The sequence below is a fragment of the Loxodonta africana genome, chromosome 12 (genome assembly GCF_030014295.1).
Source record: "Loxodonta africana isolate mLoxAfr1 chromosome 12, mLoxAfr1.hap2, whole genome shotgun sequence".
NCBI lineage: Eukaryota > Metazoa > Chordata > Mammalia > Proboscidea > Elephantidae > Loxodonta > Loxodonta africana.
This window is the reverse complement of record NC_087353.1, coordinates 37,635,506-37,651,296: the sequence shown is the minus strand read 5'-3', so window position 1 is coordinate 37,651,296 and position 15,791 is coordinate 37,635,506. Positions and strand designations below refer to the sequence as shown.

General features: G+C 40.9%; 1 protein-coding gene across 1 annotated transcript; it reads left to right on the top strand.

Moving 5' to 3' along the window:
• Nucleotides 1–425: 425 nt before the first annotated feature.
• Nucleotides 426–14,477, top strand: SF3B6 (splicing factor 3b subunit 6). Its single transcript, XM_003411913.4, has 4 exons — nucleotides 426–659; nucleotides 3,289–3,407; nucleotides 12,846–12,984; nucleotides 13,157–14,477. Exons 1-4 carry the CDS (start codon nucleotides 630–632, stop codon nucleotides 13,244–13,246), a joined length of 378 nt encoding a protein of 125 aa, XP_003411961.1. The 5' UTR covers nucleotides 426–629; the 3' UTR covers nucleotides 13,247–14,477.
• Nucleotides 14,478–15,791: the final 1,314 nt, after the last annotated feature.

The following is a 15,791-nucleotide window of genomic DNA, read 5'->3' as shown; positions in this document are numbered from 1 at the left end:
GGCCAGTCCCGCCGAGGCTCAACTTGGGGAAGGCACTACGGAGGGCTGGAGGTCCGGAACTAGGTTACACAGTCAGCCTCGACACTACCCGCCAGAACCTGTGAACTCCGTCTCGCGCACTGCCAGAAGCCCAGGCTCATCCACGAGTTCTCCTGCACCTGGCTACCCACGTCCCGCAGCCCGGAGCTTCTCGCCAAACTCGGTCCCCTTTCCTCGACCCAACTAGTCTCCGCATCACCCCTCACCGCCATCCCCGTGCCCCGCCACCTCCGGTCAGCTCGCACTGCTTAGGTTCCCCCCCCCGACCGGAACACCTCCCCTTCTTGAGCTGAGGCTCCGCCCTTTCCGGCCCAGGACCCGGAAGCATCTTCGACAGTCTTCTTTCACCTTCCGGCCTCACATTTATCTCAGGCTCGCTTTGCTCCCGGAGTCTTCTCGGAAGAGGACCGGTAGTACGTCAGCACGTCTCGACGTGAAACGGCGATTTTCTAGCGTTGTTTCAGCAGCTTCCGGTGGAGGCTGGTTGTTGATGGCCTGCGTTTGACACTGTTGCGCTCGAAGTAGAGCGAGCTCCAGAGGTGTCCGGAGGATTCCAGTCTTAACTACGGTGACTTCATCAGCCTGCCAAGATGGCGATGCAAGCGGCCAAGAGGGCGAACGTGAGTAGCGGGGCCTTCTGCGGAGGAGGGGCGGACTTCGCTGTTTGACTTTCTTAGAGGCGTGCACAGAGCATGCTTACTCCTTTGTCCCCTGGGCGGGGAAACCCAAATTTTCCTGTCCTATCCGTGGGGATTCCACGCTGTCCCGGTCCTCAGGGGTATGCTCATTGAGCCACAATTCCGCCCACACCCCTTTTGAAAGTTCCTAAAGTATCTTAGTGTTAGTGACAGTGCTAGCCCTACAGAATTTGTTGCTTGACCTGTATTTAGGGCCTGGCATCAGAATCTCCTCCTCAGCCTAAAAATTGATAGCATAGACGAGTCCCCAATAAATAATGGTCCACAGGCGACTAAAACTTAAGATTCTCTTCAGATCATAGGGTTTTTTGGGTCCTTCATTAACTTATTGATTCAACGGTATTTATTGAGCACTTGCTGTGTGCCAGGGAGGGAACAATTCCTTAGTTACATTTATTGAACCTCCTACGTGCCAGCTACTAATCTAGGTAATCACTTTTATTCAGCAGTGAATAAAACAAAAAATCCTTGTCCTATAGGTGCTTACGTTCTAGCATTAGAGAGTGAGATGTTATGGAAACTTAAAGAAAAATGTCTCAAGAAGGAGATAGTGGTGCTGAGACGCATAATATGGTGACAGGTAATTGAACCCTGGATAGGGCTATTAACCGAAAACCAAGCCCGTTGCCATCGAGTCAATCCCAATTCATAGCAACCCAAGAGGATTCCAAAGGGTGCCTGGTGGGTTTGAAATGCTGACCTTTTGGATAGCAGCCAAGTTCTTTAACTACTGCTCCACCAGGGCTCTGGATATGGCTATGGTGAGATGGAAAATTTTGGTGACACTGATGAGTTGTTTCAGTGTAATGGTGGATGAAAACTTGGTTGTAGTGGGATGAAAAGATGATGGAAGTTGAGGAAATCTCTTTTCATGAGTTTTCATGTAAACAAGGAGTAGGAAATTGAGTTTAGTGATTAAAAAAAAAAAGTTGAGCAATATAAAGTGTATTGTGTGATCATTCCAATGGGAATGATCTGGTAAAGTGGAAGAAGCTGATAATGTACAAAAAGATGTGTTGATTTCAGGAGTCATGTAGATGTACTCATCTGCTTTTGAGTAGATGAAGGGTTGGCATAGTAACAACCCAAAAAACCAAACTAATTGCCTTCGTGTTGATTTTGATTCAGGGTGATCCTATGCATTTCAGAGTAGAACTGCCCCCTGTAGCATTTTCACTGGCTTTGATCCTTTGGAAGTAGGTGGCCAGGCCTTTCTTCCAAGTATAGAGAGAGGGAACATAGGTGGATATGGATGAATGTAGATTGGTAGGTTTAGTGATAGGACTATAAGGTACTTACCACTTGGTCATATCTATTTTGTCCAAGAAGTAAGAGCCAGGGTCATCTCCTTGGACGGGCAAGGAAAAGGATACAGCCCAACAAAGGTGTTGGAGTGGTGATAATAAGGTTTGAAGACAGAAGATATTTTTGATATAGTGTCTTACAAACTAAGAAAGCAAATTTACCAGAGAAATATATTTTGGTTGTCTGGCAGCATTGATTGTCTATTTGAACTTAACCTTGAATTATGGTATCTAAAACTTTATTGTACTTGTTCACCAGTTGTCATTACTATTTATAACTGTCTTTTAATATAAAAATAACTGAATAGCTATTGAGTAAATTAATGTTCAGTATCTAATTTATGTTAATCAGGAGCATAAGAGTGAGATCTAGACTGGAGTTACGTATTCCAGGGTCATCAACTTACTGTGGAAACCACGGGTGTGGTTAAGAGGCCAGTCGGAGAGAATGTAAAGAGTTAAGGGGCGTATACAAAGGATCAAGAAAAGAACTCTAAAGATATAGCCCTGTGCAAGAGCATATTTTAATGGTAAAGAAGGCTGAGAAGAACTAGCTAGAGTGTTAGGAGAAAACCAAGAAAATGGATTGTTGCAAGAAGGAACTAATCAACGGTGTTAGAAGTCTCAGGCTAAGTATGATGAGGATTGAGCAATGCGGTTAAAAGCCCGCAGGGAGCCCCTTGTATATATTTTCACTATGTATTCCCAATACCTAACCTGGTGTATAAGAAGGTGCTTAGTAAATATCGTTGGTTGAAGGAAGAGGGATCTAGATAAATTGTTTGTTTTGTGAAAAGATGGGCAGGATGTGAGCAACTGCTTATTGGGAGGACAAGAAGAAGCTAGTGGTGAGGGAAAGGTTGTAAATTCATAAGAGAAGACATCAGTGATACAAGCCCCTGAGAAGACCATAGAACACACATCAGTGGGGATTTTATTGTCTAGCAAACAGGAACAGCTCCTTTCTTTCTTTCCCACATGTAGTCGGAGGTGTTAAGGACTTTTAGGTGTGGTTGAAAGTCCGTATTTAACTATAGTGATCAAAAGTCTTGTTTTATCGCAGGCCCGTATTAGTTCCTACTAATGGTCTTTTCTGGAACCATCATCCAGTTGCTTTTCTGAAGAGCATGTCATTTACATCAGATAATAATTCTTACTCTTGGCTTTTCACTATTATGTATTAGAATTTTTTCTAAATGGTAGCACTCCTGCCTGATTATAACGACAACATATATTTCTCATTTTAGATTCGACTTCCGCCTGAAGTAAATCGGATTTTGTATATAAGAAATTTGCCATACAAAATCACAGCTGAAGAAATGTATGATATATTTGGAAAATATGGACCTATTCGTCAAATCAGAGTGTGAGTCTTACTGATATTTTTAAAATGTGACTTAAAGAAAACAGTTGCACAAGCTGTAATCTCAGAATTATCACTAAAAGCAGGGCCACCATGTGTGGCTAAACAGGGTGTGCAGTACAGCAGCCCTAACCAAGAGCCTAGACACTAACGGACTGAAATCAGGGAGATGAGATTTTTTTTTGTAGGGGAAAAAAAACTCTGTATACAATTGCTAATGATCCAGCTTAATGAAAGCCAGGAATAGTAGTGGAGACATTATAAAAAGAGAGTGATATAGTAATGCATGGTTTGAGAAGAATGGATAAGAAGGAAAGGAACTAACATTTATCACATGCCTACTATTTATAAGGAGTCCCTTATAGGATTACCTACTATTTATAAGGACTCCTTATAAATAGTAGGTATGTGATAAATGTTGCAAACAATTAATGTACTCGGCTGCTAACCAAAAGGTTGGACGTTTGAGTCTGCCATGCTTTGTATATCTAGAGACACCTCAGAAGAAAGGCCTGGTGATCTGTTTCCCAAAAATCATCCATTGAAAGCCCTGTAGAGTACAGTTCTGCTCTGAGGCACATGGGTTCGCCGTGAGTCAGAGTCAAGTCAACAGCAGCTGGATTTAGGAGGCAGTGATGGTTCACCAGTAGGAGTCTCGCCTTTCATGTGGGAGACCCAGGTTCAACTCCTAGCCAGTGCACCTCAAGTGCAGCCACCACCAATCTGCCATTGGAGGCTTGTATGTTGCTATGATGCTGTACAGACAAAGAGCTTCCAGACTAAGACTGACTGGGAAGAAAGACCTGGTGATCTACTGCCTTTTTTTTTTTTTTTTAAACATTTTACTGTTGTCTAGGTGAAAGTTTACAGAGCAAATTAGTTTCCTCTTCAACAATTTATACACAGCTTGTTTCATGCGGTTGGTTGCAAACCCCTGAATGTGTCAGCACTATCCTCCCTTTCTCCCTAGGTTCCCCTGTATCCATTTGCACAGCTTTCCTGCCCTTACCTTCCTTCTGATTGTTGCATTTGGGCTAGTGCTGCTCTTTAGGTATCATATAGTTGATTATTCTGAGGTGTACATTCCTCACTGGTGTTACTGTTCATTTTAGAGGCCTGTTTATTGTATGGCTATAATGTGATATCCAGGAGTGATTTTGCTTCCAAGTTTGAAGGGCGCCTAAGGGCCATAATCTCAGGGATTCCACCAGTCTATCAGACCAGTAAATCTGGTCTTATTTATGAGTTTGAATTTTGTTCTACGTTTCTCTCCCAATCTGTCCATGACTACTATTGTTGTCCCGGTCAGAGCAGTCAGTAGCAGTAGCCAGGCACCATCTAGTTCTTCTGGTCTCAGGCTGGTGAAAGCCATGGTTCATGGGTCCATTAGTCCTTTGGAGTAATTGTTTCCTTGAGTCTTTGGTTTTCTTCACTCTTTTGACTGGATGGGAAGAGACAACTCTTGAGTCTTAGATGGCTGTTTGCAAGCTTTTAAGACCCTGCTTGCTACTTGCCAAGATAGGATGTAGAACACTGTCTTTATATGGTTTATGATATTCTAACTGACCTAGATGTCCCCTGAGACTATGGTCCCTAGCCCTGAAGGCCAGTAGCTCAGTCCCTGGAGGTGTATGGTTATGGCTAAGAAGTTTTTCATGACTGTGTCCACTGTGCGCACTGTTGCATACATGTGTATATTTGCAGCATGTACACATATATGTACACAGGTGAACTTCCATACACCATCCCACCCGGTTCAGCTTACATATTTATCCATATATCCACTCACAGGTTATTGTTATTACTGTTGTCGCAGGATTGTATGTCTGTTTACCATTGTTGCCTTTTACTTTTGGGTACTTTTCAGTGTCTTCCTTTACCTTGATTATATTGTGCTGACTTCCCCCATATTGTGTATTATCTTTCTCTTCACCAAAGTTAGTACATGTCAACTATGTAGTTAGTGGTTTTCTCTCTCTCTTCCTTCCACCATCCCTGGTAACCATCCAAGCATGTTTCTATCTGTGTGTAAGCCTTTTCATGAGTTTTTATAATAATGGTTTCATATAATATTTGTCCTTTTGTAACTGACTTATTTCACTCAGCATAATGCCTTCACAGATTCATCTGTGTTGAAAGATGTTTCACAGATTCATCATTGTTCTTTATTGTTGCACAGTATTCCAGTGTGTGTATGTACCACGGTTTGTTTATCCATTCATCTGTTTATGGGCAGTTAGGCTGTTTCCATCTTTGTGCTGTTGTAAATAATGCTGCAGTGAACATGGGTGTGCATATGTCTTTTGGCGTCACGGCTCTTCTCTAGAATATATACCTAGGAATGGGATTGCTGGATTCTATGGTATTTCTGTTTCTAGTTTTCTCAGGAAGCGGAAAATCATTTTCTGTAGTGGTTGTAGAAAAAGAAAGAACTATCGGGAATGATTTCCTGCTTCCTCAAAAAGCTAGAAATTATTTTCTACAGTGGTCGAGGAGCCCTCTTTGTGCAGTGGTTAAGAGCTCAGCTGCTAACCAAAAGGTTGGCAGTTTGAATCCACCAGCCACTCCTTGGAAACCCTACGGGGCAGTTCTACTCTGTCCTATAGGGTCACTATGAGTTGGAATCAACTTGATGGCAACGGGTTTGATTTTTGGCTTTATAGTGGTTGTACCATTTTACATTCCCACCTGGAGTGTATGAGAGTTGCAGTTCCCCCACAGACTCTCTAGTATTTGTTGTTTTCTGTTGTGGTTTTTTTTTTTAATAATTTTTATTGTGCTTTAAGTGAAAGTTTACAAATCAGGTCAGTCTCTCACACAAAAACCCATATACACCTTGCTACACACTCCCACTCTTCCCATAATGAGACAGCCCGCTTTCTCCCTCCGCTCTCTTTTCGTGTCCATTTCACTAGCTTCTAACCCCCTCCACCCTCTCATCTCCCCTCCAGGCAGGAGATGCCAACATAGTCTCAAGTGTCCACCTGATCCAAGAAGCTCACTCCTCACCAGCATCCCTCTCCAACCCATTGTCCAGTCCAATCCATGTCTGAAGAGTTGGCTTCGGGAATGGTAACTGTTGGGCCAACAGAAGGTCTGGGGGCCATGACCACTGGGATCCTTCCAGTCTCAGTCAGACCATTAAGTCTGGTCTTTTTATGAGAATTTGGGGTCTACATCCCACTGCTCTCCTGCTCCCTCAGGGGTTCTCTGTTCCCTGTCAGGGCAGTCATCGGTTGTAGCCGGGCACCAGCTAGTTCTTTCGTCTCAGGATGATGTAATCTCTGGTTCATGTGGCCCTTTCTGTCTCTTGGGCTTGTAATCGCCTTGTGTCCTTGGTGTTCTTCATTCTCCTTTGATCCGTTTTCTGTTTTTTTGCTCAGCTCTGCCAACGTTGTGAGATGGTATCTCACTGTAGTTTTGATTTGCATCTTTCTGATGGCTAATGAGTGAGCATCTCTTCATGTATATATTGGCTGCCTGGGTGTCCTCATTGGTGAAGTGTCTGTTCCTGTCCTTTGCTCATTTTTTAATTGGGTTGTTTGTCTTGTTGTTGTTGAGTTGTTGTAGTTATCTATACATTTTAGAGATTAGAGCTTTGTCATAGCCAAAATTTTTTTCCCAGTCCGGGGGTTCTCTTTTTGCTTTTTTGGAAGAGTCTTTTGATGAGAATCAAGTGGATTCCAGCTCATGGTGACCCTTCAGGACAGAGTATAACTGCCTCATAGGGTTTCCAAGGAGCAGCTGGTGGATTCAAACTACAACCTTTTGGTGAACAGCCAAACTCTTAACTACTGTGCCACTAGTGCTCCTTTGATGAGCCATAAGTATTTGATTTTTAGGAGGTTCCAATAATCTAGTTTGTCTTCTGCTGTTTGTGCTTTTTTAGTTATGTTTGATAGTTGGTTTATGCCATAAATTAGGGCTCCTAGGCTTGCCCCTATTTTTTCTTCTATGATCTTTATGGTTTTAGGTTTTGCGTTTAGGTCTTTGATCCATCTTGAGTTAGTTTTTGTGTATGGTGTGAGGTACAGATTCTGTCTCATTTTTTTGCAAATGGATATCCAGTTTTGCCAGCACCATTTGTTAAAGAGACTATTTCTTCCCCATTTCATGGATTTTGAACTTTATGTTGAAGATTAACTGTCCATAAGTGGATGGTTTTATTTCTGGGTTCTTGTGTCTGTTGTTACACCAGTATCAGGCTGTTTTGACTACTGTGGCTGTATGGTAGGTTCTGAGATTGGGAAGTGTGAGGCCTCCTACTTTGTTCTTCTTCATTAATGCTTTACATATCCAGGGCCTCCTTCCTTTCCATATAAAGTTGGTGATTAGTTTTTCCATCTCGTTAAAGAATACTGTTGGGAGAACCCCTGAGGGACCAGGAAAGCAGTGGGATGCAGACCCCAAATTTTCATAAAAAGACCAGACTTAATGGTCTGACTGAGACTAGAAGGACCCCGGTGGTCAAGGCTCCCAGACCTTCTGTTGGCCCAGGACAGGAACCATGCCCGAAGCCAACTCTTCAGACATGCATTGGACTGGACAGTGGGTTGGAGAGGGATGCTGGTGAGGAGTGAGCTTCTTGGATCAGATGGATACTTGAGACTATGTTGGCATCTCTTGCCTGGAGGGGAGATGAGAGGGTGGAGGGGGTTAGAAGCTGGTGAAATGGACACAAAAAGAGAGAGAGGAGGGACAGAGCGGGCTGTCTCATTAGGGGGAAAGTAATTGGGGGTATATTAGCAAGGTGTATATGGGTTTTTGTGTGGGAGACTGACTTGATTTGTAAACTTTCACTTAAAGCACAATAAAAATTATTAAAAAAAAAAAAAAGAATACTGTTGGAATTTGGACCGGGATTGCATTATATCTGTAGATTGCTTTGGGTAGTATTGTCATTTTCACCATGTTAACTCTTCCAACCCATGAGCATGGTATGTTTTCCCATTTACACAGGTCTCTCTTGGTTTCCTGTAGTAGTGTTTTGTAATTTTCTTTGTGTAAGTCTTACACATCCCTAGTTAGGTTTATTCCCAAGTATTTTATCTTTTGGGGGGCTATTGTAAATGGTATCATTTTCCTGATTTCCTTTTCAGAGTTCTCTTGGTTAGTGTAGAGGGATCCGGCTGATTTTTGTATGTTAATCTTGTACCCTGCCACTTTGCTAAATCCTTCTCTTACTTCCAGTAGCTTTCTTGTAGAGTCTGTGCCAATTTGTATGCATAAGGTCACATCATCTGCAAATAGGGATAGTTTTACTTCTTCCTTGCTGTTATGGATTGAGTTGTAGTCCCCAAAAAATGTGTGTCAACTTGGCTAGGCCATGATTCCCAGTGTTGTGTGATTATCCACCATTTTGTCATCCGATATGATTTTCCTATGTGTTATAAATCCTATCTCTATGATGTTAATAAGGCAGGATTAGAGGCAGTTATATTAATAAGGCAGTACTCAATCTATAAGATTAGGTTGTGTTAAGTCAATCTCTTTTGAGATAAAAGAGTGAAGCGAGAAGAGACAGGGGGACTTCATGCCACCAAGAACGAAGAACTGGGAAGGGAGTGCATCCTTTGGATCCTGGGTTCTTGCGCTGAAAAGCTGCTAGATCAGAGGAAGATTGATGACGAGGACCTTCGTCCAGAGCCAACAGAGAGAGAGCCTTCCCTTGGATCTGGCACACTGAATTTGGACTTCTAGCCTCCTAGACAGTAAGAGAATAAATATCTCTTTGTTAAAAAGCCATCAGCTTGTGGTTCTTCTGTTATAGCAGCACTAGATAACTAAGACACTTAACAATTTGGATTCCTTTTATTTCTTTATCTTGCCTTATTGCTGTAGCTAGGACTTCCAGTACAATATTGAATAAAAGTGATGGTTAAGGGAATCCTTGTCTAGTTCCTGTGCTCAAGGGGCCTGCCTTTCAGTCTCTCTGTGTTGAGAGTAATATTAATATTGGCTGTTGGTTTTGAATATATGCCCTTAATTATGTTTAGGAATCACCCTTCTTTTGTTATTTTGCTGAGTTTTTATCAAGAATGGAGGTTGGACTTTATCAAATGCCTTTTCTGCATTGATTGAGATGATCATGTCGTTCTTTTCCTTTGTTTTATTTATGTGGTGAATTACATTGATTTTCTAATGTTAAACCATTCTTGCATACCTGGTATGAATCCCACTTGGTTGTGGTGTATTATTTTTTTTGATAAGTTGTTGAATTCTTTTGGCTAAGATTTTGTTGAGAATATATTCATGAGGGATATTGGTGTATAATTGTCTTTTTCAGTGGTGTCTTTGCCTGGTTTTGGTATCAGGGTTATCCTGGCTTCAGAGAATGAATTTAGGAGTATTCTTTTCTTTTCTATGTTCTGGAATAGTTTGAGCAAGGTTGGTATCAACTCTTCTCTGAATGTTTGGTAGAATCCTCTAGTAATGCCATCTGGGCCAGGGCTTTTTTTTGTTGGGAGTTTTTTTAAATGATCTCTTCAATTTCTTCTTTTGTAATGAGTAGTCATCTACTTCTGAAAATCAGCCAATGAAAATCCTGTGGATCATAACTGTGTGATCCCATTGTACATAGAGTCATCATGAATCGAGCCCATTCACAGTCAGCTAATAATAGCAACTATTTATAAAGCCAAGTACTGTACTATGTTCTTTATATGCATTAACTCTAATTTTCTCAACAATCTTCACTGTCTGTTTTACTGACTCTGAAATTTCTCAGTTAAACTTGAGTACAGGTTTTAAAGTAACTGAGAAAAATAACTTTTTCAATGGCTGTTTTCTATTGAAGATTTAAAAGTATGGGGGGAATATGTAATTATAATAAATTCTTGTTTGAAAGATTATGGTTCATACCTTCAAATGGTATTTACTGAATATCTACTGAATAGTATTCGCTGTAATTAGTGCTGCTTTTAATTGCATCAGCGATACCGTATCCCTGTGTGGAGGTGATATTGTGTCTATTTTATAAGGTCTGACACATAGAAAAAGCACAATATATAGCTGTTGGATAAGTTAGTGTAAAAGGTTAACCCAGAAAATACCAAACCCGTTCCCATCAAGTTGATTTCAACTCATAGTGACCCTATAGGACAAAGTAGAACTGCCCCGTAGGGTTTCCAAGGAGCAGTTGGTGGATTCAAACTGCCAGCCTTTTGGTTAGCAGCTAAACTCTTAACCTCTGCACTACCTGGCTCCAAAGCCCAGAGAGGTCAAGTTAAATTATTAGGTTTTCTTATTCCTATGTGTAAACTTTTACTACCAATCAAGAAAATAATGTTGACACATTGCCTAACACATTGTACGTATCAAGTACATACTTTCAAAAATTTAAACTGTAAATTTATTCTCAAGATATGAGGTTGATAATTAGGAACTGGGACATGAGAGATGAAGAGTCTATAAAACGGGATTAGTGCCCATCCCTAATCTACTTCCTAAGAAAGTTTAGGAAGAAGGGAGAGTTTTATTGTTGTTCTTTTAGCTTCCTGGAGAAAGGATGTGTGAGAGAACTGATAGAAAGTAGATCTTCACCTTTCAAATACATATTAGCACTTGCCGTATACATGGCACTGTGGGAGTAAAATGACCTTACATGACCATCTGTGCCCTTAAGGAACTTGAGATCTTGTTTTTTGTTTGTATTTCAAAGGAAAAATTAGGTCAAGTATTTGGGAAAATCTTTGGGGCAATTTTTTTTTTCTTTCAGGCAGTCCCCAACTTTCATACCATTCTTGAAAATGATTAAAAGTCTAAAGTGTAAAAGTTGATAGACAGTTCCCAAAGAGTAAAGGGTATAAAATCCCTCCATCATGCCCATGCAGCCTGACACAGTAAGAACATTCATTGATGCTGGTACCCTCCAACCACTCCCTGCACCCTGTCCCTGAGCCACCCATTTATTAGGAAGCACAGGGTGTGACCAGGGCCCAGACTGTAGTCTTTTGTCCTAGATCAAGCCTAGGCAGGTGTCTCCTTTCCTGTGTGCCTCTTCCTTTCCCTGACCCTATGCAGGGACTATGGCAGACAGAGTCAGCCTTAAACTTCATTCCACTGTTGCACTGGGGTAGCTGGAACACGGATGGAGGTAAGGGATTCATCCTTATCATACCCAAGCTGAGTGGGACCTCTGTCCACTGTCCCTCCAATGAACACTTGGCCATTCGGCTGCCTGAAATGTAGTGCTCCTCATAATTCCTCACCCCCCAGAGTCAGCTGGTGAGGTGAAGTGAAGAAAGGAGGTAGCAAGGAACACCTACATGTCTGTGAGCAAGGTCCAGCTCCCACTTCCAGTTTTCTTCCAGCATTGTGCCTGGGTTCACAGATAACTCCACCTGCAATCACACCTTCACCCCCATTCATCAGAAACCCAGCCCATTTCCCCAGCTGAACAGTATGTAATGTGTGAGAGTGCAGACTATTAAAAATGAATTATGAAAGAAGAGGGCTGACCACGTTGCATTAAAAAAAAAAAAGGCACAGAATTTTTCAAGAAATTGCTCCCTACATTAGAGGATATCCTTTCTTCGTCATAGAGGATGAGGGCTGACTGTTTTGTCAGAATTTAAATTATTAATTAGGGTGAGGAAGAAAATCAGTATCTTCAGAAACAAGGGACTAGTTTCCAGGTGATAGTGTGGTGAAGTATTGTCCTGTTGCATAAATGGACAGTAAGAAAAGTCCCATTCTAAACATTGTTAATAAAAATTCTAAACAAACTAATAAAAGCCATCGCTGCTAAGTACTGGTACTCCCCAATTTATGACGTATTCAAGTTACAATGAACTGCACTTAATGACTGTCCTTTTTTAAAAATAGTTTGTGTATTTTTTTGTGTGTATGTATTCTGTATTAAAATATATCTGTAAGTCTTTGTGTAATGTTTTCCACCCCCCAAGGACAAATAAGATTGGATTTATAAAGATACTGATAATAAAAGGCAATAATAATGAAAACTAAAAAAAAAAAAGACATATTCAACTTACGTCAGAACGGAACCCCCTCATAAGTTGGGGACTACCTGTACTGTGCTTTCCAGCTTAAGACTAAAAATTGGTTCTTAGTATGAGAAATAAGGACTAGAACACTGAATATAAAAGACTAACAAAGTTTCAAGGTAGTTGTTCGCTTGTTGCCAGCGCTTTTTTAGTAGCTGTGTTCTTAGTATTCCCGGTGTAACAAGAAGTTTAACAAGACATTTTACTTAAAATAAAAATTTCCTAATTTGAGAAATTACAGGCTTACCCAGCATATCTATCCATAATGTTTATATCTTGTTAGAGTTTTCAGGTTGATCTCAAAACTTATTTCAACTTACTGTCTTTAATCTGCTATTTTTGGTTCTCTGGTTAGTGGTTGAAGAGGCAGGTCTGTATTCACATGTCACTGCTCAGGTACGTGTGTGTTTCAGTTAAGTCCCGTTTAACTCTGCAGGGGGAACACACCAGAAACGAGAGGAACGGCTTATGTGGTCTACGAAGACATCTTCGATGCCAAGAACGCATGCGATCACCTATCAGGATTCAATGTTTGTAACAGATACCTTGTGGTTTTGTACTATAATGCCAACAGGGTAAGTATAACCAGGGGCCTCACTGCATGGTGAGCCCACTTAAGAATTAGTGTAGAACTGCACCGTGATGGGAAATGTGTATTGTGCGTTTTTGTTTTTTTCCTGGCTAGTGCTATTGGTGAAATTCTTTTGGTTGTAGATGACTGTTAACTTTGATGCTTACCATTCTCAGGCATTTCAGAAGATGGACACAAAGAAGAAGGAGGAACAGTTGAAGCTTCTGAAGGAGAAATACGGCATCAACACTGATCCACCAAAATAGACACTGTTCTGCATTTTCATTTTGGACTAAAATTCATGAATGACTACCACTTTTTTTTTCTGTAATTAATACTAAATATTGTGATTTTGTATTTGAGACTCAAAATGACCTGCTTGAAACTATGATACATGTTAGAATGTCTTATGTTAATAAATGTGTAGCTTATCAATGTTCACTCTTGAACTTTCCCCTCTTGTTTGATACCGGGGGGATAAAACAATCAAACCGTACCAAGAATTGTCTAGTGGTAGGTGTCCTAGAGACTCCGAGCTTCCTGAGGGCAGGGATGCATGGATGTTTTTGTGTTCTCTTTGCCTTCAGTGTCCATCCAGTGGCTAGTCATTAAAGGAACTTGTAATAGTGTTATTATGTATGAATGTCTATTAATAATGAAATCTTCTTAACAACTGTATGAAATAGTTAAGATACTTCAATTTGGCAGATAAGGGAAACCAGAGCTTGTCATGTTCTTTGAATGAATAAGATGCTTACATAAAATAGCTGCTGTGACAGCAACTAGTTATTAATTACTATACATTTGTGTAATACTTATTTTTCAGTTAACAGAACACCTTTGTGAATGTGGGAACCCTTGTCCTTAGAATGGAGTTCCTGGGTGGTGCTAATGGTGAACGCTTGTGCTGCTAACCAAATGGTTGGAGGTTCAAGTCCACGCAGAGACACCTTGGAAGGAAGGACTGGTAAATCAGCCACTGAAAATGCTCTGAAGCCCAGTTCCACTATGACACACGTAGGATTGCCGTGAGTGGAAATCAGCTCGACGGCAACTAGTTTTATCCTTAGAGGTTCATTCTAGAAATGGCCATTCAGATGACAGCACATAATTAAAAATTTGGGAGCAAGCTGTTTGGGTGGTTGTGTCAGTTAGTACGTGTCTAAGATTGTGTTTATGTAGCTTTTCCCTGTAGTTATTAAGCATCTGTTTATATTTTGGATCTTAGCTCCTAGTATATCCTTGCCATAAAAACTTAATGCTCACTCTTATAATCGTGTGTTCCCATGGCATGGAAATATGGTTATTACCACATTTCATTATAGCTGGCAGTTTAGGGGAGATAACAATACTTTTATTTTTATAGTTTAGGCATGGGCCAAATGGAAAAACATGGACAAACTGTTTTATATACAACTGTAACCCAAAATCAATTTGAAGGGTACATGCGCTGAATCCTTTAAATGGAAAAGAACATCTATTTTACTTTTAAATTCATTTAACTTTGAAATCTATCATTAAAAAAATATAGGCTGTTTTATACTTTTTGTACTCTCTTCTCAAAATCTATTATAAGCAAAGAAATAATTGTTTACTGTATCTGAGCCTTTTTTTACTATTATGTTTTCAGTAAAGGTTTACACAGCAGTTTAGGAGTCTGAGTGCTTTTTGAAAGCATTGTAAAGGAACCCAGGTGGCCCAGTGGTTAAAGCACTGGACTGCTAACCAAAAGCTCGGTGGTTTGTAAACCACCAGTGGCTCCACGGGAGAAAGATGTGGTAGTCTGCTTCCGTAAGGATTTACAACCCTATGGGGCTGCTATGAGTCGGAACTGACTCCGTGGCAGAATGAGTTTGGATTTTTGGGGTAAGAGAGTAGAAAGATTAATTTCTAGGCAAGATGGGCAGATGAAAAAGGGGCCATAGCTGTCATTTTTTTTCTCATGAATGCTTCTATGAATTCCTTATTAATTTTATAATGTGTGTCTTGGGTATTTGCATATGTAAAGAGAATTTTATGAAAGACTTCATAAGGGAGAAACAAATCAGACTTACTTATATTGTGATTTTTCTAAGTGGCAGTCTGCTTGGCTTCTAATATACGTTGTTTTAAATTCATAACTGGGGGAGATTCTTTCTACTGTAACAATTACGGCTGGTCCATCCTTTGGATTAATGTGTCCGTTAGCTGAATTTTATGACCGAGAGTTAAGAGTCTAAACAATTCCCTTTAATTGTCTGGAGATTCTGTAGCCTGTCCCATTTTAAGTTCCAAGAGCTTTCATTCAGCAGATGAATATTGGGCACCTACTCTGTGCCAATGAATAAGGACAGTGAATAAGGAAGACTGAAGAAGAATTGACGCCTTTGAATTGTGGTGTTGGTGAAGACTATTGAATATACCGTGGACTGCCAAAGGAATGAACAAATCTGTCTTACAAGAAGTACAGCCAGAATGCTCCTTAGAGGCAAGGATGGCGAGACTGCGTCTTACATACTTTGGGCATGTTGTCAGGAGGGATCTGTCCCTGGAGAAGGACATCATGCTTGGCAGAGTACGGGGTCAGTGGACAAGAGGAAGACCCTCGAGGTGGATTGACACAGTGGCCGCAACAATGAGCTCAAGCATAACGATTGTAAGGATGGCTCAGAACAGGGCAGTGTTTTCATTCTGTTGTGCATAGGGTCGCTATGAGTCGGAACCGGCTCGACGGCACCTAACAACAACTCTGCCAGGCACTTTGCTAAGATGCTGAGGATACTGTTAGGATTGCTCCTCTGCACCAGGCATCTCAGTCTCAGTTTGTCAGCC